The following is a 24,362-nucleotide window of genomic DNA, read 5'->3' on the forward strand; positions in this document are numbered from 1 at the left end:
AGGTTAAGACCACCTAGGCAGATTTCCCCAGGGGGGTGTGAACGCTGGTAAGATTAAATGATTTTCAGTCAGTGATGGTTAGGCTACGTAGACACAGATGTGATGTGTAAATGTGCAGCGGCTGATACTGATGGTTTACATGTAATAGAAGGGTTAACCAAGACACACTCCCAAAGGACTAAGGGCTCTATTCAATCCGTAGCACTGAAGATCCGCTTGATAGTGCGATTGACAATGAAATGGCAACGTTCCCGCGGTCGCGGAGACTCAATTCACTCACGGTAAACGCCGCATATGTCGGCTCAATCCGAAATTACCTTTTAATTTGACCTCTAATCTTCCGCGATAGTGTTGAGGAGTTGTAGCTAACCACCACATGGTTTCACTGTGTCCAACGACAAGGGCTGCTGCTGTTTCTATTAGTAATTGTTCATGGGTGGGGGGGGGGGGGGGTCTCTGCGTAATGTAAGCTCATAATAGGATGCATGACTTGGCAATATTAATGTATGTATCATCTAAAGATTATTTTGAGTATAGGTTGCATGGTTTTCCATATAGGCTAAAGGCAACGGCTACACTGCCATCAATACAATGTTGTCGGTATAGTGTAATTACAGCATTAGCCTCCTACACAAATATAATCAACTTTCTACATATAACTACAGAGATAGGCCTTGTTGAATGAAATGCCAACTTGGCTTGTCCCTTACACTGGCGAGTGCCAACACTATAAATTAAAATGATGGCAAACCATTAGTACCCGTCACCTTTTATAGAAGAGGCCACACTGGCATCCCACTGGCTCAGGCAGACAACTTATTCAGGAGTGCAGATCTAGGATCAGATCCACCCTGTCCATACAATCGTATTCATTATGATCTAAAAGGGAAAACTGATCTCAGATCAGCACTCCTCCTCTGAGACGTTTCATTAATATGGGCCAATGTATTTGACCATTTTTAGGTACACTACTTGACCAAAAGTATATTTTTATTTGTTTTAACCTTTATTTAACTAGGCAAGTCAGTTGAGAACAAATTCATATTTACAAGGACGGCCGATACCGGACAAACCCGGATGACGCTGGGACAATTGTGCGCCGCCCTATGGGACTCCCAATCACAGCCGGTTGTGATACAGCCTGGAATCAAACCAGGGTATCTGTAGTGACGCCTCAAGCACTGAGATGCAGTGCCTTAGACCGCTGCGCCACTCGGGAGCCCCAATATGGACACCTGCTCATTGAACAGCTCATTCCAAAATCATGGGCATTTATATGGAGTTGGTTCCCCCTTTGCTATAACAGCCTCCACTCTTCTGCGAAAGCTCTAGATGTTGGCAAATTGCTTCCATTCAGCCACAAGATCATTAGTGAGGTCAGGCACTGATGTTGGGCAATTAGGCCTGGCTTGCAGTCAGCATTCCAATTCATCCCAAAGGTGTTTGATGGTATTTGAGGTCAGGGCTCTGGAGGCTAGTCAAGTTCTTCCACACCAATCTCGACAAACCATTTCTGTATGGACCTCGCTTTGTGCATGGGGGCACTATCATGCTGAAACAGGAAAGGGCCTTCCCCAAACTCTTGCCACAAAGTTGGAAGCACATAATTGTCTAGAATGCCATTGTATGCTTTTGCGTTAAGATTTTCCTTCACTGGAACTAAGGGACCTTAGCCGAACCATGAAAAACAGCCGAGACCATTATTCCTCCAACACCAAACTTTACAGTTGGCATTATGCATTGGGGCAGGTAGCGTTCTCCTGGCATCCGCCAAACCCAGATCCAATGGCGGCGAGCTTTACACCACTCCAGCCGATGCTTGGCATGGCGCATGGTGATCTTAGGCTTGCATGTGGCTGCTCAGCCATGGAAACCCACTTCATGGAGCTCCCGATGAACAGTTCTTGTGCTGATGTTGCTTCCAGAGGCAGTTTGTAACTCGGTGTTGACTGTTGCAACAGAGGACAGACGATATTTATGAGCTATGCACTTCAGCACTTGGCGGTCCCGTTCTCTGAGCTTGTGTGGCCTACCACTTCGCGGCTGAGCCGTTGACGCGCTTAGATGTTTCCACTTCACAATAATAGCACTTACAGTTGACCGGGCAGCTCTAGCAGGGCAGAAATGTGAAGAACTGGTGTGGCTGAAATAGCTGAATCCACTAATTTGAAGGGGTGTCCACAAACGTTTGTATATATAGTGTATAACTGTGAAGGGTAGTCCTTCACAATGGAATAAATTTATATTTTTAGAGTATTTAAACTTGTTTTACTTTTTAAACTATAGATTTTTGAAGCATATGTGTATACAATTATGTACGTAATTTACCCATTCAATCGTTCTCCATAGTGCTTACTATTGCCACTATCTCTGGGAACTCCGGAAAAAAATTGCTCTGACTGGGGAAAATCGATTTGAATGGTCATCCAACTCGGAATTCCAACACCAGAACTCGAGCCTCTTTCTAGAGCTCCGACTTTCCGACCTGAAGATCAGTGACGTCATGATTTGACCTTGTATTTTTCGAGTTCCCAGTTGTTGTGAATGTTGCAGATAGTTCCAGACGTTCTGTTAATTGCTCCGCTCATTGTCTTGTCTGATTTGTGGGAGTGGCTAATTGCCACACAGGTGCCTGTCATTTGTAAACAGGGGTGTGCGTGTGTGTTGCTGTCTGTTTGGGAGAGCCATTGTTTTAGCCGCAAGCAATTTTTACTTTAAAGTTTGCCGTTTTAAAATAGGCTACTTATTTAAGTTTATTTTCAAGACATTTTAAAGTTGACAAGTGATCTGACAGCTTTGTCACTAATTATAACTAAAGGTACATTTCGGTCAAATTGGGATCAACTTATTTTTGGGCAAATAGCATTGTGTTGGCACTTTTCATGCATAGTCAATTCATGAAATTAATTATCTTGAGTTTGAGGGATGTTTAATAATTTCAGACTAGCCTACACCACCAATTGCACATCTATAGGCCTAATTTGTGTTGGTTGAATGATTGGCTCGGTAATTGATTGGCGCCATAATTACATTATTCATTGCATTACCATATTTCACGTGCATTAGCGAGAAATTATATTCCATAATATTGTGAATGGAGTGCATCTCACATGGGCACATAGAATAAATGTGCCGTGCATCCGTGTGTTTCTACGCGGGAGCCATGCATTTGTGGCCATCGGGAAGGATTTATAGCCTAATCGTGATGAATCCCCGTGGTGGCACGCGCAGGTCTTCGTAATTATGGCAGTCGTTCTAACCGAGAGGGGAGAGAGAAAAACACCCTGATAGGAGGCATTTTATCTTCATCACTGAACCGCTCAATTCCAATTAATTTGACAAGATTTCCCTCACGCGAAGCGCAAATCCCTATTAAAAGACGCATACTGTAAATGACAACCCTCTAAACGCTTCGCGTGTCCGAATGAAATGGAAGAGGAGAGAAAGGGAACGACAAAAGGTTAAGACGCAGCTTCCCAGAGTTATTTCCCGGCAGAGCGCCCTAAGCCACAGTCATTGGCCCTAAGCCAGCCCCCTCCCGAGTGCTCCTAGTGTTTCTATAGTAATTTCTAACCAATGATCAGTAGGTGTCCACATCCTAGCTTCCTCACCTCAGCACCAATCAGCCACACACAGCGACAGGAGACAGCACGGAGCTAACACTAGACAGCCACACACAATACACCTCGGACCAAGCAGAGGAAACACCTACAACGCACCGTTATTTCCCCCCTACAGAGCCGTGGTTTTATAATAATAAACCGTTTTTTTCTTCTAAAAGCTCGATAGGCTATCGCTTTAAGTTTGCTATTTTTTATACTTTTTTCTCAAGCCAGGAAAATAAGTCTGTAAAAATGCTCCTTTTGTTTTGAGCGCTCTTTTTCAGTGTGGCTGTGCTCTTCCCACATCCTCGCGTTATTTTTTATCTCCATCGCGCCTTGCGGTAATGTGCCGCTCTGTGTTGGCAGCAGACTGCTAGGCGTCTGGAATCTCTTCTCGCCAGGAACCTGGTAGGTAGGTGATGCTCTTCCATTTTACCCAGTACAGGCAGCGTCATATGATATTTTGCATGCTTTTCTCAGACTGCCCCCCGATTTACGTCGGCTAAAGCTGGCGGTAAAGTGATCCAGGCGCTGTCGGATTGATTGTAACGGTTTATTTGTACTGTCCAGAGCCCTCTATGGATTGTTTCTGCATGACCTTTGGTCTCCGAGTGTCTCCGACAGACCAGACTAGCGATAATTAATGGAAGCCACAGCAGCCACACAAGGGCTCGTCAGTCGTCATCGGACGTACACTACTGTCGTCCTCTCTGTCTCCCTCTCTCGCCCTCCCTCTCTTTCTCTAAGTATCGAACATTTCTGTCTTTCTAAAGTTTGTTTACAGGCTGAGAATCGATAGCCGTGACTTGATTGCCTTTGGGCTGCGTATTTTGCTCCTGGGGTGAATTGATTAAGTAATAATGACTGCGAGCAGGGCCGATCATTGAGGCATGGACGGTTTTGTTTACTGGTGGCGGTGGGGTGCTTTTGGGATGGCACACCATGGCATGTTTTTTGTTTCCACCTACTATCTATCTTATATATCTATCTATATCTATGTTATGCATTTGTATGGATAATATTTGCTTCATATTATCAGGTAGGCTGTCATTGTATTCAAACAGTTACTATTACATTTGTTTAATATTGTGATTTTAGAAAAATTATCTCTTTTAGCTCTGTCCTCAAGTTGAATATTAATAAAACAAAAACGGTTAATCCATTATTTGGCATGGATTTCATAATTCAGGAATTTCATTTTGTGGTAGAGGAGATGTAAGCCCAATTACTGCTTGCTGGGCAGTTGTATTGAGAGTGGGCATGTGCTTTACTATTCTGGCTGTGCTAAAAGGACACCCAATATGTTCTCTCTCTGTGGTTCCACTGTTCCTGTGTGGATATTTATCATTCATTTTGGGAGCTGTTGGGTTGTACGATGGAAGTGACTCAAAATGCTTTAGTGTTTACTCGCAATGGATTGGCTTTGGCAATTAAACAAAGAATGAAAGAGCCTGCAAAAGTTAATGGAGGGAGGGGGAAAGAGAGAAATGTCTAATGGGGCTTTTATCAGTAGAAACCAATTCCAGACAGACTGGGGGAGAGGAGAGGGGGGGGGGGGGAGGAAATGGAGTCTCCCCCCCTAAGGCACTTGACACTACGGTTGTCTGCGGAGGTCTGTCTGTGGCTTCATGGGTTGGATTGAAATTCACCAGTGGTGGTCTCTCTCCGCTGTCATTGTAATAGAACCCGGGATCCATGAATGAATACCAGGTGCTATTATGAGGCCGAACGGGAGTGGGTTTACATGGAAGAGACCTAATAGCTTTAGGAGAACATCCGTGATGGTGAAGATAATATAAAATGCTGTCCCTCGTGAGGTGTTCAATGTGCATAGTGTTTTGGAGACAAGAGCATCAGGATGATGTCAGGGATTTTGAAAACAGGTTGCTTTTGTGTTTGATGTTCCAGAGTAGTTGGTTTCAGTGAGCATGGATGATACTTTTTGGCTGCATATTGTGCTTATATTATTTAAGTGACTGGTGTCGTTTTGTATCCCATCCATATGTATTTGTTTATCCTTTGCCAGAATATACCATCAAATACATCATTGATAAGACTTATTTCAATATATCCAGGAATCCTTTGACAATCGTATTAAAAAAAACTCTTGAAAGTCTCTCTGACACGAAGCTAGTGCTGTCTTCTCGAGCATGCTAATTCCTGTATCCCGTTACGACATGTTGGTGTGTCACAGCTATTATATTAATGTCACCAGATAAGGATCTGCTCGCAATAGTTTGAGATGCGTTTCATTATAAAATAGTCCGAAAGAAGAAAATGAACGACATGCCAGCTCGTCAAACGTTTTTTTATCAGCTTTTATCTCATGGAAAAACTTGGAGAGAGAATGGAAATTGATTAGGCTGAGGATGTTGTTTTCCTGTTCTATCTGTAATTGTTTGTTCTTTGTGTTCTAGTGCTGGAGGAGACAGAAGCAGGATGGTAACATATTGTTGGTGGTAACCAGCAGCTTCTAGTTCGACGAAGGCCACCGTTGACGGCGACCCCGGACTCTTCCCCAGTGAACCCTGCTCAACCGTCCTCCAGCCATGGCTAATATAAACAATGCTCTCTGCATTGAGAACGGACAGAACGCAGACCTTTCTCTCTTACAAAAGGATAACCTTCAGAACCTGCAGAACCTGCAGAACTTGCAGAACCTCCAGGATGGTGGATTAAGCCAGCTTTTGGATTATAACGCCGAGATGGAACGGTACCGCTCTTTCGCAAACTTTTACAAAACCAACGGCGCGTTTGGCCAGACGGCCAAGATCGCCCGCATCACGACACCCATTTTCCCCAGTGCCCGGATAGGCATGTCCCCGTGGAACTGTGATAACGCCATGCTCTGGGGGAGGAAATCGGCGACAATAAACCCTAATAGGACCAGCATGCACAGGAATGACTCCCAGAGGCCGGGGAAGCATGGCGTGCCGCCAGAAACGCTACAGCAAATGGCAAATAATAATTTCCTCTCTACCTTATCCCCCGAACACTGCAGACCTTTAGCGGGAGAATGCATGAACAAGCTGAAATGCGGCGCCAGCGAAGCAGAGATAATGAATCTCCAGGAACGTGTCGGAACTTTTTCCGCCATTCCGGCTTTAGGGGGCATCTCATTACCTCCCGGGGTCATCGTCATGACAGCCCTTCACTCCCCCGCAGCCTCGGCAGCCGTTACAGACAGTGCGTTTCAAATTGCCAATCTGGCAGACTGCCCACAGAATAATTCCTCGGCGTCCGGCGGGAACCCGGCGAAGAAGAAAAGGAAGCGGTGCGGGGTGTGTGCGCCCTGCCGGCGGCTAATCAACTGCGGCGTGTGCAGCAGTTGTCGGAACCGTAAAACGGGCCACCAGATCTGCAAGTTCAGGAAATGTGAGGAGCTGAAAAAGAAACCCGGCTCGTCGCTGGAGGTGAGAAAATAGAACCAGGAAACCAGGGGGGGCTTTCACTCCCTTCCCCTTTTCCTTTCTTTTGTCATTATCCTTCTCTCCCCTCCTTCACCGTTCTCCCTCCCTCCCCGCACTCCAAAGTATTAACCTTTTCATCCAGTCACGTTTTCTAAGCCCTTGAAAATAGTTTCCATGCCCACCCATGCCTGAACATCCCCCCCGGCTTCTCCAATCTGCCTACCCGCCTAGCCTAATTGGCAGTAATTAGGGGTGTTTGTGCGGCGCGCAAGCTGAGCTTGGCTCAGACACCCTGTAATTGCTGCCAGTCAGGCTGGGGCTGGAACGCATCCGAACAACCCCGGGCTTGGCTCTGCTCCAAGCCAGAGCTGGGAAATGCTTTTCAGCAGAGAGAGCGAGAGAGGGGGTGAGAGAGTCATCCCTCTCTGCACCCCGGTCATTTTAACCAATTACGGAGACCGTCTCTGGACGGCGAAGATCGATTACCCACAAAGCACCAGGGCCGACCACCGTGAGAGTGATGGCAGGGCCCGCTGATGGCGTCCGTCTCATAACACTCCCCTAGTTTAATACGGAGGGAGGGGTGTAATGAAATCAAATCCCCCCCAGACACATTCTGTTCGCCTGATCCTATAGGAATTGATTGAGGATAGCGGGTTTTTGAGGTGAAATCATTTTCTATTCTATTTGAGGCCATTATGACCGAATGTGGATCAATATTTTAGGGGGTGATACTTTGCACATACTTGAATACAGTAATGGTGGGCCCTAGAAAACAATTGTGATGCAAAGATGTCTGGAAGTTTTTTGGGTGATGCACTTACAGTAATGGGATAGTGCTGGAAAAACTAGTATGGGTGTGTTTTTGGTTTTTAGACCAAGGAAGGAAAGAAAGATAATGGACAAACATAATTGACAGCTAGCGAGAGCTTTTCGTTTCAGTGCCCTCTACATTCAGAGGGCAGGGCTGTTTTTTAAAATTGCTGTATTTTAATTGATTTATTTGGCGCCTGACATTTTGTTTATAAAGGACTGTGGTGGAATAGAGATGGTTGTAAAATGTAAGATTGTGTTCATGGTTCTGACTTCCTCTGACACAACACAGGTTTCTATTGTGGTACACCACCGCAACATACTATTGCGCAGTAGGCCAGCATGGGCCAGTGATTGGTTCAACAGTTAAGTGGCAGGTAGAGCCGCGTTTTTAAAAAGGGCTCCTAATATAATATCACTTGGTCTAATGTTGAATAACTTACTGTACAGTACGTCTCTCTTCAACGTTTAATAGTCCTTGTCTACTTTTTTCGTAGTTCTGAATGTGTTGAAAGCTTGTTGTTCCTTTTGGAGATGCAGACATGCACTGAGTGTACAAAACATTAGGAACACCTGCTCTTTCCATGACGTAGGCTGACCTGGTGAATCCAGGTGAAAGCTATGATCCCTTATTGATGTGACTTGTTAAATCCACTTCAATCAGTGCAGGTGAAAGGGAGCAGACGGCTTAAAGAAAGCATGTTGTTCCTTGTTAGACTGTTCTCTTATTGCTGGATTGCTTCCCTTGATGTTTCCTGCCGACCTTATAGAAAACAATGCAAACGTTGATTCATAACTCCTAAATAATGCACAGGATCTGAGTGAATATGCAGATGGATGCATGTTGTGGATCTAGTGAAGTAACGACCCAGGACATCTTTTTATTATTTATTCATCATACCACCAATCTGTTCAGGATTTTGTTTGGTTCCAACCGACTGTGTATAAGAAAGTGAGATTATTTGCTGGTTCCATGCTTCAGACTGAATGTTATGGTGGAATTAGTAATGATACTGTCCTGAACTGTCTTCTAGGTCCGTCTGAAGGGTTGTGAGTTAATGGTTTCTGTGTTAAAGGTACACTATGGAAGTTTAGTTTGTTTACCTCACATTTTGGATTCAGTTTTGACTGTATGGTACACGCATATACTACCCTATGTATTTATTTGGACAGAGAAGCTAAACATTTTAATTTGGCTCTATACTCCAGTATTTTGGATTTGAGATGAAATATTTTATGAGGGGATAGTACAAAATGTCACTTTTTATTTGCGGGTATTTTCATGCAAATCTGTTTTACCGTTTAGAAATGAAAGCACTTTATGTATCTAGTCCCCCATTTGAAGGTGTCATATTTGGATGAATTTATAGTGCATTCACTTTAGTCAAGTTCATTATTTGGTCCCGTATTTCTAGCGTGCAATGACTACATCAGGCTTGCATTCAGTGTTGACTGTATGGTGCATGTGATAAAATATTGATCACTTTGCTACCTCCATTAAACCCCACAATCCTTGTTACCCGTGTTACAGGTAGGTCCGTGTTTTCCTAGACTGGTCCCTGATCTGTTGACAAAGACCTTAGGCGTTGGCTATACAGCCTGGGACCAGGTTAGTGTTATTGATACTTGGCTTGATCACCAGTACATCAACATCAGCTTTACACCATAGAACTCCTTTAACCACAAGAGACACATTCCCTCTGCACCTCCCTCTGAAACCTGGCTGTTGTGGGTTTTAAAGTCCTACTCCAGTCTCCTTTTCACCTCATTTAACACCCAGTTCACTTAACAAAAGTCAGATCTCAGTAGGTGGTCCTGGGGAGGGGGGGGGGGTTATTTATTGTTCTCTATTGTTCCTCAAGCAAGGGGGAGGCTGATGACATCAGTCACTATCAGACCAACCGTTGAATGCCCTACTCCTTGGAAGTTTGAAGTTGTCTAAAATACACTCTTTTGCGCAGCAATTTAAAAAAAATCCTTTAGCACCTGTGTTTACTTCGTTTTTCAACAGGAAAAGTGGAAAAAAATGACTGCAGGATGTCGTTAAATGCTGGAGGTTACAGGTGTCCCATAGAGGCTCATTTGATGTTGACTCCACATCCCAGGTCCTAACAGGTGTTCTCAAACGAGGTGTTCAGGAAGACGCCCTTTCATGCCTGATGGATGGTTTGGCTGGGTTCGGGAAAAACATCCATTTGCCAACTAAGACCGTTGGAATTACCATGGAAGGAAGGGAGGGTGTGAAAAACAAATCCAAACTTGCTTTTAAAAGAGAGATAGGTACTTGAATTGTGAGTTCTGTCATTCAGATTATGGGGTTCCTCTTCTACCGGTAACGGTAATTATTATTTTTGTCTCGGTACCTGTAATCAGGTTGTGCCGAGGAGGCTGTGTGTGTGTTGGGGTTCAAAGGCATTGTAGAAGGTGTGAAGTTAGTTACATACCCACTTGGTTTGGATGTATTTTTGATATGTTCAGATTCAGTCATTTTTCACCACATCTCAGTGCAGTAAACAATCCTGCATGGTTCCATGTTGAGACGCAAACGTGGTGAAAATAAGCAGCACTCGAGCGAGTTTGTATAGACTTCAGGACAGGCACGGGGTCGCACGCACGCAGGCACGGGGTCGCACGCAGGCAGGCACGGGGTCGCAGGCACGGGGTCGCACGCACGCAGGCACGGGGTCGCACGCAGGCAGGCACGGGGTCGCAGGCACGGGGTCGCATGTACGCAGGCACGGGGTCGCACGCACGGGGTCGCAGGCACGCAGGCACGGGGTCGCACGCACGCAGGCACGGGGTCGCACGCACGCAGGCACGGGGTCGCACGCAGTCGCTCGCACGCAGTCGCACGCACGGGGTCACACAGTCACGGGGTTGCACGCACGCAGTCGCACGCATGCACGGGGTCACACACAGTCACGCAGGCACGGGGTTGCACGCAGTCACACAGACGCACACAGACGCACGCAGTCACACTCAGTCCCCCACTCCACACACACAAACATTAGCAGCTTGTACCTCTCACCTAGGAAGGGAGGAAGAGACTATAAGCTAGCGGCAGAAGCCAGTTAGATTTGGTTGTCAGTGTTTTCCACATGGGAATCACCCTGAACTAATTATATCTTAAGTAGCGCTGGATAAATGCAAATCAGAATTTTACTCACACCCCTGAAATCGGAGAGCCAATTTAATCTAATACCCCCTTTAATTTAGCGCACTAATGCAGGACCCTGGAGGATTGCCCCGTGTCACCGCTGTGCTGTTCTGTTCTGCAGCAGTCTGTCTGCTTCTCTCGCTCTCTCAATCTCATTCCCTCATTCTCTCTCTCCATATCTCTTTCCCTCTCTCTTACTCCCTCTCTCAATCAATCAATCAATCAAATGTATTTATAAAGCCCTTTTTACATTAGCCGAGGTCAAAGTGCTATACAGACACCCAGCCTAAAACGGCAAGCAATGCAATCTCTCATTCTCTCTCTCTCTCTCTCATCCCTTCCATCTGTTTTTCTCTCTCTCTCCATCCCTTCCATCTGTGTCTCTCTCTCTCGCTCTCTCTCTCCATCCCTTCCATCTGTCTCTCTATCTCACTCTCCATCCCTTCCATCTCTCTGTCTCTGTCTCTCTCTCTGTCTGACCCCATAATGGATGAGTGTGGCGTAGAGGAGGCATCTCATCCAACCTAACATTTCCCCAGCAGCTAACTCTGCCTGGTGTGGTTCCAGGGTTCTAGGTGTAGTCGGTGTTCGTGTGTCTGAGAGAACCTATACGCCTCTTTATTTCAACAGGGAGTCCCATTGAGACCAAAGTCTCCTCCACAAGGGAGCCTGTGTCCTACAGTTACACACCATGTTATTGTGACCCTGGCACTGTAGGCCAGGTCTCACCAGGGCTGTGACTCAGACAGTTTCTGACTATGTCCCAAATGCTTATGTCCTGCTTCTGAACGCAGACAGTACCGGTTATGAATCTGTTGGGACGTCTTTATGAAGACACCTTCCAACTGAAGTGTTTACTGAACCCGTGTGTTATTTCTCTTCCCTTCTTTTACTTCAGTTTTACTACTTAGTTTGTAGGGCGCTATCACACTGTTACACTATAGTTGATTTAGGGAAGGACTCAGAGTCCAGGACTAATGTGTATCCATTTCTCTACCAGCCCAATTCAGAGGTTGTATTCATAAACAGTTTAAAAGTGTGAGAGAGATGCAGCTTAAATGCACCATGAATTATTGAAAGATCGCTAGGGGCTGTCAGAGGGAATGAGATACTCTATTTCCCCCACGTGCTAAAGCTACTATCGCTCATTGAGCGATCGTCACAAATTCATACGAATAACAATACGCGAGTTAAGACGACGACAAACTGTGATTATGGAGGGTTGGCTTGTTCGTTTTAAAGATGGCTGCTGTGTTGTGCGCTGAGAAGTAAGGCATGGTGCATGACTCTTTTCCTCCTGAGTGTGTTGGTGTATCATAGTGCTTTGTGATGTCACAGACCAGAGAAATGTTCAACAGCATCTTTTTCTATTCAATACAGGGTGAGGCCCTAAGACTCCCCATTCAGGTTGTAGGACTTGCTACAGATCTATAGCATATCCTTTTCAGTCAAACAAATTCGGAGGCTGACTGCTACAGTTTCTTTTATTCTCAGTTTCTCTGCTAGTTCTTCACTTCACTTGACAAATGGGTGCTCTATCGTACAATCTTACCTCTTTACCATCTTGCCAATAAATAAATATTATCCCATTTAGAATGATTCAATACATCTGAGATTTGTACACAAGATGTTATAAGGCTCACGTTTACTGCAAGATGTCAACAGCAAGAGCATGTCTTCCTAGCCTGCTTGAGAGACAAGGGGACAATTCCGCAGACATTTCAAGTAATGTCTTATTGATTGAGTTGCTGAGACTTCCAATGTATCCTTGTATCTTGTAAAGAGAGCCACTGTTCACCGCGACACTATATACTGAAAAGAGATGATTAGCTAGTCTTGGAAAGGTGTTTACAGGCTATCTCTGATACCATGTGTTGTCTTCACATGCAGGAGAGAGAGAGAAATGGAGCACAATCCCATTCAACAGAAAACCGCTTCTCAATTAGCGAATCTGAAAGGCCACCGCCATGGCATCGGCCCCAGGAAAAACAGAGTGCCACGGAAAATGGCGTGCATGCAGCGCTCTCTCTTGTCCTCCTCTCTCTTTGTGGCGTGTTGTGAAATACATGAAATGGCGAGATGAAACGGCGGCGGTTAGCAGCGGCACAACATCCTCTGGCATAAAAAAAGCAACATTTTTATTGTGATAAGACACCCTAAAATGGTGGGAGGCAGGACCTTGAAGAATATAGAGCCAGGGATCCATCTCAAGCCTCTTAATGAGAGAGAGGCCGCGCCAAATAATCGCCGGACGCGTCGGCGGGTCTGCGCCCCGAGTCTAATTTGTTTTAGGTGTGCTCAGAATAGATAAGGACCAATCTGTGGCCTTTTCTTCCCTCTCCCTCTCCCCCAACCTTTGCCTCCCTGGAGATAACGCAGAGTCGCCCCCCCTCCCCTCCCAGCCAATCTTTTCAGGCAGAGAGTAGCGAGGTAGAGTGGAGGAGAGAATAAAATAACCCTGAGGGACAGACGGCCTTTTACATCGGCTGATCTTCTATCTTGTTGGATTTATTTGAGTTTTAAAACCACCGATTTAATTTGACGGAGGTCTGAGTGAGGGAATAAAAGACGGGGGGGAAATGAGGCCCTCACGCCTCCTCACAAGCGCGTGGTCTCAACCTGAAGGGCAACCTTAAGCTTCTGTCAAGACAATAGGATTTTGCCAACCGAGCTGCCACGCAGATCGCTTAATTATACATATCTAGCCTCTCTTCTCCTTCCTGCAGCATTCCTGCATGCTACCCTCTACCCCGGGCTACTCATGAGAAGCCACGGTTCCCTTGTCTTATTTTTATTTTTTATCAAGATTTGTCTTGCAGCAGCAGTGGCTCTGTCAGCTTTCATTTGCAACACCGCTAGGCTATACTCCCAGTCCCGCCAGCAGCTAGCACAAAAGCTCTTAAAGAATTGATAGTTTTGCCACTGCCACCAATTAAGTCTGGGGTGTAATCGGAGGTGCCCTTACAGCCCGCGGCCCGTCCCCTCCCTCTGCCCCCGTTTGATTTAACATCCCACGGCTCGGTGGAGAGAGGGAACTCGTTGTCATTGGCCTGAATAATAGGAGAGGAGGGATGAGGGAGCGGGGGAAGAAGGTGGGGGAGGGAGCGCAACGGAGCGTGGCGGGTGGACAGCGTGAAAGTGCAGGTGCTGAGGACGTTAATGTGTGGCACCTTTAAATTTTAAACAGATGGTAAATTATGGATGGTCGGCTCTGGCAGAGAACTTAAAGGTATCTCGTCATTACTGGGAACCTGTGTGAGGGGGGAAAAGAGCGAAGAAGAGAGGATGTTAGTAATGGCAACGAGGCCACTGCGTCAACCATGGCAGTTTAGGTCTTAGCACATGGCTTGACAGACGGATATTCATCTAACCGTAATATAGTGTTTCTCAGCTATCTTTGCAGATAGCTAATCATGTAGAATATGGTTGGTGCAATGATGTGTCTATTGTTTTCAGGAAGAATCAGGAGAAAACCTGTTTGTCTGGGTCTGAAATGGCTTCCTATCCTCAATGTAGTGCACTATGATTGACCCCTATTCCTTATTTACCAGTAGGGCACTATATACTGTAGAGGATAGGGGGCCATTTCAAACAAAGCCACACTTTCCAATATCCCTCTGCCTCTCTCTCTCTGTCATCCAAGGGAATTGACAAGGAAGTGACTTTCTGACATCTATTTGTGGTGGATATAGAAATGGGTCAGTGCGGTTAAAGCGTCTCCATTTCTGCAAGTCAGATCCACGCCGATCACCACCACCTCCCTTTACTCCGGGTCTGCTTTCAAATATGAATATTTCATGCCAAGCATCTGATACCGTGTGCAGCGAGACATTTTAAGGCTTTATTTTTTGTGATAGAACCCCTCGGGGTTAGAGAATGTCACTAGAGGAGTGAAGTCAATCTCTGCCCCCCGAGCAAAGAGGATGGAATGTATGGTCTGTTGATGACATCCGGTGGCGTATTTTCCATTCACAAACCAGGAAGGACCTTGTCCATTGGAATATAGAGCCGTTGTCACTTTTGCTGTTTACATTCAATGAAAAATGTATTATATATCTATGGTTGTAGAACTAGAATTCACCATAAAAACTATAGAATGTTGTTCATATTCTAAAAGGAAGTCATTTTTGTCACCATAGAACTATATAATTAATTATTCTATGGTTGTCACACTTTGAGAGATGGTTGGAGTAGTTCCACTGTTAAGAGCAGTGGGAGGATCTGGAAAGTAGCTGGTTTATTTTGACGTGGTGTGACCACTTTCTGTGTCTGATCAGTGTGGAGCTGGATGACCGACCAGGGGGTCGTCTGCTTAGATTAGTTCTGTTTTAAACGCTTTGCCTTCGGCATATCACGTTGCACAGTTGGCTGGCTATTTTCTGGCCACAGTGTGACTGTGTGTCGGTTTTCTGTTTTCGTAGTTTATCTTGGTGTCAATCAAATCTGTGTCCGTTTGAACCGCTTCTCCTATAGCATGACGTTAGTGTATCACCTTGTTGCCTGGTTACACTGTGAATGTGTATCTATGTAGTTCAATGTTTTTTAATATTTTTAGTCTCTACACCCCTCAAACTCAGCTCTGGACCTCGAAGCCAGTTTCCACTAAGTCTTTTCATTGTTCCCCTCTAATCAGGGACTGATTTAGACCTGGGACACCAGGTGGGTGCAATTAATTATCAGGTGGAACAGAAAACCTGCAGGTTCAGGATCTCGTAGGGTCAGAATTGAGTAACCCTGGTCTATACTGTAGTCTACGGTCTAAATGTCTTCTGGTTTCAGTCTTGAATTTGATCATGTAGCAATATATTAATACTATTAAATAATGAAACATATTGAATGATTCTGTGTTAATTAGCCATGGGCTATAGTAATAGTGGCTTAGCGCGTGTTAGACACTTGTTGGGTTACACGTACATGGGAAAGGGGGTTACCTAGTCAGTTGTCCAACTGAATGTATTCAACTGAAATGTGTCTTCCGCATTTAACCCAACCCCTCTGAATCAGAGAGGTGCAGGGGCTGCCTTAATCAACATCCACGTCTTTGGCGCCCAGGAATGTGTTGATGCTTGTTAGGTCAAATGTTGTTGTCTCTTTTGTATGGTCATAGTGTCTGCTAACTAGTGGTAGTAGTTGAGCACATAATTGAGAGGTAATGGATATCACATTTTTGCCTTTTTTTAATTGTCTAATTTTAATTGGTTAATTTTCCCCGAATATTACTCACCTCTAATGTGTGGTGTTACAGTACCTGTACAGTATAATTCACATCTCAACCACAGTGAAGAGGCTATTCAGCAGTCCTTTATTGATGAAACTGTCTGCCCATAGTCTTCATCAGGGTTTTCACAACTAAAACTGTACTGTTTGTGATGCGGTATGCTTTATAATATGTAGATTTTTCCATAAATATCTCTGCCTAATTTACCCCCCCCCCCCCCCAGTACAGACCTGTATGTTGGAGCCAGTCCTCCTCTTCTGGATGCTGTGGAGAATCTGCTCAGAAGAGCTGCTCTCACTCAACACACACACACACACACACAGCTCTCCTACTTTGCATTTTGATTTAACATTTCAGAGGAGCTGGCAATATGTTGCCTCCCTTAGGCCCTCTTTCCACCAGCTACACATGGCTTCTTCTGGCCGCCACGCCAACAGGCGCTCACTGACATCGCTCGTTCAAAGGGCTGGAAGTTTCCTATACTCCAGATCCCTCAGGTACCCTGCGCCTGCACACTTGACGTGTGTCCCGGAGTGTGGTTTTCGGTTTCCTTCCCATCTAACCTCCCCCTGTTTGCTTTCTCTCTCTGCCTCTGTCTGTCTGTTTTTCCCATTTTAGAACGCCACTGACCTCACCCTGTCTCTCTGTCTTCGTTTTGTTTTCTGGAAACCTCTGTCGCCCCAAAGTACCCCAGATAGGGTTTTCTCCCAGTGGAGTGTTGGCTAGCCTTCTGCAGAAAGGCTGGGCCGGACTGCTAGTTTCACAAGGGGAATTAGGTGAGGCTAATTTAAACGGAGTCCTGTGCTGCTGTGGCTGTATGATGGGGTCGTGGTCAGTAGTAGGGTACAAAGTATTAGAAATGTTTTGGTCTGTGAAACAAACATATTTAGTTTCTTATTGGAGAATTCCAGACTAGCACCTCCCCGTTTCCAAATGTTTTCTCCCTACTGAACACAGCCAATGTGATCTTATCTGCTGTAGAGCTGCAGACGTAAAGGTCTGACTGACCCAGGGGCCTAACCCCCCCCACCCCCCACCCCCTCTGTAGTAGGGTCAGCCCCCTCTGACTGTATGTGTTGGGATTTACCATCCGTGATAATTGGGGGTAGTTGTCTGAGCAGTGTTCAAGAGCAACAAGGACTTTTTTAATTTGAACCTAAATATCTTTCTAATGTCTCACAGACGGCGAGTGCCTTTTTAAACAGTGGGAGCAGTTTGATTCAGTGTGATTCGTTCGTTCTTTGTCAGGGAGGCTGAATAGCGAGTACTTTTTATATTGAATTAGTTTCTTTACAGGGCTCAAAATAATACATTCATCAGACTAAAAAGGAATCAAATATGTACAAATCCTGCTTTCAAAGGTTTCTGTCCCTTCATTGTATTGGATTTGGATGACGAGTGGTGTTTCTAGGTTGATACAGCTCAATACATTGGTAATCAATGTTGGACTGTGGGTGTTTTATTTTAATTTTACACTAGGCTATTTTCATTCTAAATAATACCTATTTTGATATTACGGACGTTAAAACACATGTCAGTGAAGTGTGACTGACTATAGCATTGACAGTAAAGCTGTACTGTGAAGTATATAGCATAAATAATAGGACTACCTTTGCATGTTTAGACCAGGTTTTAGACCACCACTTGATAGAAATAGAATCCCTAGAATGGTAAAAAACCCTTTAGACCTTGTCAATTTGACTGGTACACTCATGGGAATGTCTGTTCTTGTCATTCTAACGCAATGGTTCCACCTCCATTCCATTGCCTGCCCAATGCTAAACTGGATAAAACTGTACATTTCCACTCCACTCGTCCCCCCAAGACGACATTAGTCCCAATGGCTATCTCAATGTAAATCTGCTGCGATAGTGACGCCGTAAAGTACAGCTCCTATAGGAATACTGTAGTGTAATTACGTTCCCCCACATTAGCATACGGTGGCCCAGGAGAGTCAAACTGAGCAGGGCCTCCGGTGGCACTTTGCCATATGGTTGTCTGGGTCTCTCAGGGCGATATTTGGCAAGGCTCTCGCAGAAGGTCAAATATCAAGTCGGAGGACCGCGCCAGTATTGCATCCATGCTAATTGCCCTCCTTCTCTCGCTCTCTCTCTCCCCTTCTGTTTCTCATACTCTCTTCCCTCTCACAATCTCTTTTTATCTGTTCTCTCGCTCTCTCTCTCAATCCCTCTCCTGTGACCACTCCCCCCCGAGCACCAGCTCTCTTAAGCACGCCAACATACACCCCCGGCCCTCCACTCCGTATCGAGCAGTCAGCAAAAACCTCCCAAATTCCTCATTACTCACGAAACATCCGCAATACACTTAGCTTGATTTGCTCCGAGGATGCATGATCAGTCGGAGCGTGGGACGTGCACACTCGCCCGGTGCACGCCGGGGCACATTTAACCCACTGTTACACTATTAGAGGAGTGACTTGCGTAACTTAGGTTCTCTGTCTCGTATTAGTGCAGTGTTGCAGATTGAGATGGGGTTTGATTGGTTGGGTGATGTCTTTTTGAGGTGGTGTCTGTCGTGCGTTCTCATTGGAAGACAGATGGTGTGGAAGAAAGATCTGGCTCAGGTGAAAATAACACACTTTATTTCAACGTTTTGCTTCCTGTACATGCTGCTTTGGGAAATGCCTATTCAAGGGCCATTGGAATAGTTTGACACTTGCATGCCTGTCATTTATTAATATGCTATTTAATGTGTCTCGCTTTGCAGTTTTTTATTTTATTGTAATCATCTTTATCAGCTTTATAAGAGGCTAAAGTCATTTCAAGGACATTTATGAGACACTTCTCTCAAAAGGCTTGTTAAAGGTGTCCTATAGGGGTTTGGCTATAGCACTTACAGGATCATTATAGAAGTACAACGTTACATAACAGTGTGTGTGATCACCACCACAGGCTTTAAATCTCAACTGCTTCAAGTTCAAGAGCTCTTAATTGTTTAAAAATTCATGACCTGTTAATATTTATTTACCATTTTATGAGTCTTTTTATTTGATTTGAAATAAAGATCTTAAATGGCTTTTGTTACTCGGGTGATATATCTATCTGACTGATCTTTACAGTTGTATTGCTACACTTAGTCATCATGGGTGTTGAGGAAATATGGGGGTTGATATCCTGATAGGTATCTGTACTGATAGGCCTAGGACTCATGGCTACTGAAAAGAGAAGGGTTCATCTATAGGATTGGCCCGACTTTGTCATTCCCATAGCTGGGCTGCACTCGACAAGGATTTTACTGCCCTCATGCTCTTATTAGTAGATGGGTTAGCAGAAACATGCAACTCTTAGAATGAAGAATGTTATTTAAGCAATAAGGCCCGAGGGGGTGTGGTATATGGCCAATTTACCACGGCTAAGGACTGTTCTTAAGCACGACGCAACGCTGAGTGCCTGGATACAGACCTTAGCCGTGGTATATTGGCCATATACCAACAAACCCCCAAGGTGACTTATTGCTATTATAGACTGGTCACCAACATAATAAGAGCAGTAAAAATAAATGTTTTGTCATACCCGTGATATACCATGGCTGTCAGCCAATCAGCATTCAGGGCTTGAACTGCCCAGTTTATAATAGAGGATAAGTCATTGTGGTTTTGTTAAATTACATGTTAGAGCATTATTTTGGTATGATTTATGAGTAAAGGCCCAACTGTCTTTGATAAACATGCCAGAATATTGCTGCTGCACAGTCGTTCTGGCTAACACTAGTTCATCTGTTGCACTGTGAACGTGTGTATCTAGTGCAGTGGAGCAAACGGGACACAAACCATACTGCTAATCCACCAGGAAGAGTGATGCATCTGATACTGGAGAGGAAGAGGAGGATTTCATCTCAGCGCAAATGGTTTATTCCCTTTGCTACGTCTCAGCCCCCCCCCCCCTTGAACTTATCTCCAGCAGTACCAACGGACCAACCCAACACTTTTTGATGGTTATCGTTGCGTAGGTAATATTCTCTCTGGTTGAAGAAGGATGTAGAAGGGGGGTGTTTGCGTTATGGCTGACGTTTGATGCAGGGAAGGTGTGTGTGTGTGTGTGTGTTGGGAGGGGAGGGGAGCAATGCTGTGTAGGTGAGTGGTCTGTCCGTGATGGCGGCCTTGGATGGATGGATGGGGAGTAGGGTTATAAGCAGGCCTTGGGTGGCTGGAATATTGGCTAGAAGCGTCGATGAGATCTCAAGCACGCACGTAAACACACACACACACGTCACACACCCACACCCCTCAGAGTGCAGGTAGTGATGGATTGCCATACCTTCCAGGTGTGAGTCTCTGCAACGCCCCAATATTCCCTCAGAATGACGTGACAGGCAATATATAACCCATCAGTTAAGGCTGACTGCACCGCTGCTGAAACTTTCTTTCTCCTTTTTCCAGGCAGGAGAACTGGGCCGTGTCCCAAATGCACCTTATTCCCTACTTGGTGCGCTACTTTTGACTAGAGGCCAATTGGCCCTGTTCAAAAGGGATGTACTATATAGAGAATAGGTTGCCATTTGGGACGCAGCCGTGGAGAGTGGCCCAGAATCTGTGACTGGCTCTCCTACCTAGGCTACACTTTGGTTGGTTCTGACAGCTTGAGTTTCTTTCCTTTTTTTTGTTCTCCACATCCTTCCTCTTTTACCTTTTGTCTGCCTCCACTTAAGAGTGTAAAGAAATTCATCAAGGTATTTTTTTCTCCCTTTTAAGCGTTTAATTTCAAGATGTTAGGACATGATGAAGGGGCCTATCTAGACAGTAGCAGCCTGCTTTGCCTTGATGTGGCGTTGCTGTGTTTTGTGGCAGCAGGAACTTTGGGGAGGATAAAAAAAGAAAAACAAATTGTTTGACCTTAGCTTGTACTTGAGTTTCAGTTTGGGTTGCAGTTGTTGCGGCGTGTGGAATGTGTTTTTAATTACAGTTGAGAGGCAGCGCGTTGGGAGAGACTGCTAGCTTAGTGTCAACGAGAGGGCGCGTGTGTGTGTGTGTCCCCACATGTGTATCTATAGCTTTGTGTGTGTTGTATTTTATTAACAGAACACCAGGGCTGTCAGGATTGACTCCTCCAAAGGATTGCAGCAGTTGTTGGAAGGTGGCCTGGTTCCCAGTCAGTCTAGCCGTTAATAAATAATGGCTGTGTCAGGGTAACGTATGGATGGGGCTGTGTGTTATAATGAGGCGTTCTGGAGCAGAGCACATCAGGCAGCCTAGCAGAACACTACTCTCCCCACACTGCTATTCACTTCAGTTCAGCCTCCCCTGGTGAGAGTGTGGAGGGGAAGGAGGTCTGCCCAGTGACAATGAACTATGTGTGTCTCCTGAGAAGCTTCTGTCTCTGTCTGTCTGTCTCTGTCTGTCTCTCTCTGTGTGTGTGTCTGTCACTGTGTCTGTCGCTGTGTCTGTCTCGCTGTGTCTCTGTGTCTGTCTCTCTCTGCTCTGATTTTTCAGACACTTCACACATTTTCCCCAGCCTCTTGTTTTCATCCCTAGCGCAGTTTCTTTTTCTTTGAGCGAGAGGGAGGGAGAGAAAGTAGTAAAGTTCCTTGAATATTCTGTTCAGTCAGAAGCATTAAGAGAGAGTGTGTGGCCGAGCAGGGAGTTAGTACTGCTCAGAAATTGTCTGGCGTAATTACGGCTGAATTAAGTTTCATGACCGTAGCGGTGGGGAAAAGTGTGTGTGTGTGTGTGTGTGTTTGGGGAAGAGAAGGGGAGATTGTAAGAGAAGGTTAGTGCCAGACATGTCTCAAGGGAACCAGGGCACATTTGCAATCACCCCAAGTTCAAAAGGGTAATTTATTCACCGTCTGTGGTTAAAGTAGGGCTGCTCTGAATGCCAGTGGGATTCTTCCTCCCGGAAGCAGCCGCCGCTGCTGAGTCGTGTAGAGAGAGCGGGAGGGCGGTAGAGACGGAAGAGACACTATTTTCATTTTCTCTCTCTTCTCTTTTCCCCTCTGTTCGGCTCTCCTAGATGTTGTTGTTTCAAGCCCGGCCCTGGGTGGCGTCTTTTAGCGCACGCCGGCGAGCATATTTCACTTTTACGCTCATTCGCATTGACGTGCGGGCGTTGATTGAATTTGAGGTGCTGCGGCGTGGCCCATTATCGTCCTCATCGTCTTGAGTGGTTTATCTCTGGACCCTACCAATGCTACACTCTGCTCTGTGTGACGCCTGCCTGCCGGGGGTGTGTGTGTGTGTGTGTGTGTGTGTGTGTGTGTGTGTGTGTGTGTGTGTGTGTGTGTGTGTGTGTGTGTGTGTGTGTGTGTGTGTGTGTGTGTGTGTGTGTGTGTGTGTGTGTGTGTGTGTGTGTGTGTGTGTGTGTGTGTGTGTGTGTGTGTGTGTGTGTGTGTGTGTGTGTGCGTGCATTAGACTGTGAATGTGAGAAAGAGAAAGGGAGGAGTGATGTGTTTGGGTGCTATCTGGTGAGTGTTATCACAACAGCCCTGACAGACTATCAGAACAGGGGGGTTGATTATGAGTCAGCAGCCCTCTACCTCTCACCCCCCTCCTCCCCTTTTCAACTCTCCTCCCCCTTCTTTCCTCCCCTTTTCAACTCTCTTCCTCCCCCTCATCCCCTTTTCAACCCTCCTCCCCCTTCTCTCCTCCCCTTTTCAACTCTCTTCCTCCCCCTCATCCCCTTTTCAACCCTCCTCCTCTCACCCCTCCTCCCTTCCTCCTCAATCAGGACTCGCCAGACCCCCACCATTAACTACACTGCCATGGCCAATCAGCATCAGCTGTCATCAGGACCTCACTGTATCCTTCTAGGAGAGGAAGGCCAGACTAGTGCAAATCTCAATTTTTGGGGTCGCATACATATATTTAGCTAATTTTATTGCAGGTTTAGCAAAATGCTTGTGTTCCTAGCTCCAACAGTGCAATAATATCTAACAATACACATATTAAAAAGTACAATTATGGAATTTAGAAATAAAGAAATATTAGGAAGAGTCCGGAGTATACATATATTTATACCACAGCATTGTTGAATACTTGTTTCTGATTGGATAGAATGGTTGACGAGACAAACTTTTCTATCTCAGCCAGGCAAAATCATGCATTATCAGCTTATTGTTATGGATGTATCCAAATGAATGTGAATAGAAAACAGCTACTTTGCTGTTATTCTGGCTGCAGATGTCGTGACTGTGTACCTAGTTAGCAGCACGCAAGGGATAAGAACGTTGCCATGAACAAAGAAAGAACGACTTGGTCGCTAATGTAAATGACGAACGAACGATTGCTTCGTGTTTCTAGCAACCAAAAGATGAGAAGGTATACATTGTATTTCTACGGGTGAATGCGTGCTTTCATATGGTTTTCTTTGGTACGTGGTATAAACGGGATAAACTCCTCCTTTCTGTACATTACCTTGGAAAAATGAACTCTGTACAGGGACGAGGCTCTGCGTCATCCAATATTTCCAAGGTAATGTACAGAACTTCAGCCTTTATCCCTTACATATTTATCATGGGGATGTATAGACATTATGGATAGAATATGTAGTATATCTGTAGAATACGTAGGATTGAATGGTATATGTACAGCAATAGTTAAATAGGATGGCCTTGACTAGAATACCTATACATATGAAATGAGTAAAACACTACATAAACATGATTAAAATGACCAGTGTTCCATGTCTATGTACATAGGGCAGCAGCCTCTAAGGTGCAGGGTTGAGTGCCGGGTGGTAGCCAGCTAGTGCCAGTGACTAAAGTTCAGGGTACTGTACTGGGCGGAGGCCAGCTAGTGGGGACTATTTAACAGTCTGATGGCCTTGAGATGGAAGCTGTTTTTCCAGTCTCTTTGTCCCAGCTTTAATGAACCTGTATTGACCTTGCCTTCTGGATGGTAGCGGGGTAAACAGGCCGTGACTCGGGCGGCTGAGGTCCTTGATGATCTTCTTGGCCTTCCTGTGACACCGGGTGCTGTAGATGTCCTGGGGGGCAGGCAGTGTGCCCCCGGTGATGCGTTGGGCTGACCACACTGCCCTCTGTAGAGCCCTGTGGTTGCGGACGGTGTAGTTGCTCTACCACGTGGTGATACAGCCCGACAGAGTGCTCTCAGTGGTGCATCTGTAAAAATTTGAGGGTCTTAGGGGCCAAGACAAATTTCTTTAGCCTCGTGAAGTCCATGATCAGCTCCTTCGCTTTGTTGAGGG

At 45.5% G+C, this 24,362-nt stretch overlaps 1 protein-coding gene across 7 annotated transcripts in view; it reads left to right on the forward strand.

Moving 5' to 3' along the window:
* Positions 1-2,648: 2,648 nt before the first annotated feature.
* Positions 2,649-24,362, forward strand: part of cxxc4 (CXXC finger 4) — a 29,030-nt gene continuing 7,316 nt past the window's right edge. The window contains exons 1-3 of one of the 7 annotated variants that reach the window (XM_071407728.1): positions 2,671-2,818; positions 6,020-7,015; positions 9,357-9,434. In XM_071407728.1, the coding sequence (XP_071263829.1) occupies positions 6,152-7,015; positions 9,357-9,434 (942 nt within the window). In that variant the 5' untranslated portion in view covers positions 2,671-2,818; positions 6,020-6,151. Of the gene's footprint in view, positions 4,015-4,153; positions 4,642-6,019; positions 7,016-9,356; positions 9,435-24,362 lie in introns of those variants that run through there. The other 6 variants (XM_071407726.1, XM_071407727.1, XM_071407729.1 and 3 more) reach the window with 6 other exon arrangements.

The sequence above is a fragment of the Salvelinus alpinus genome, chromosome 6 (genome assembly GCF_045679555.1).
Source record: "Salvelinus alpinus chromosome 6, SLU_Salpinus.1, whole genome shotgun sequence".
Taxonomy (NCBI): Eukaryota; Metazoa; Chordata; class Actinopteri; order Salmoniformes; family Salmonidae; genus Salvelinus; species Salvelinus alpinus.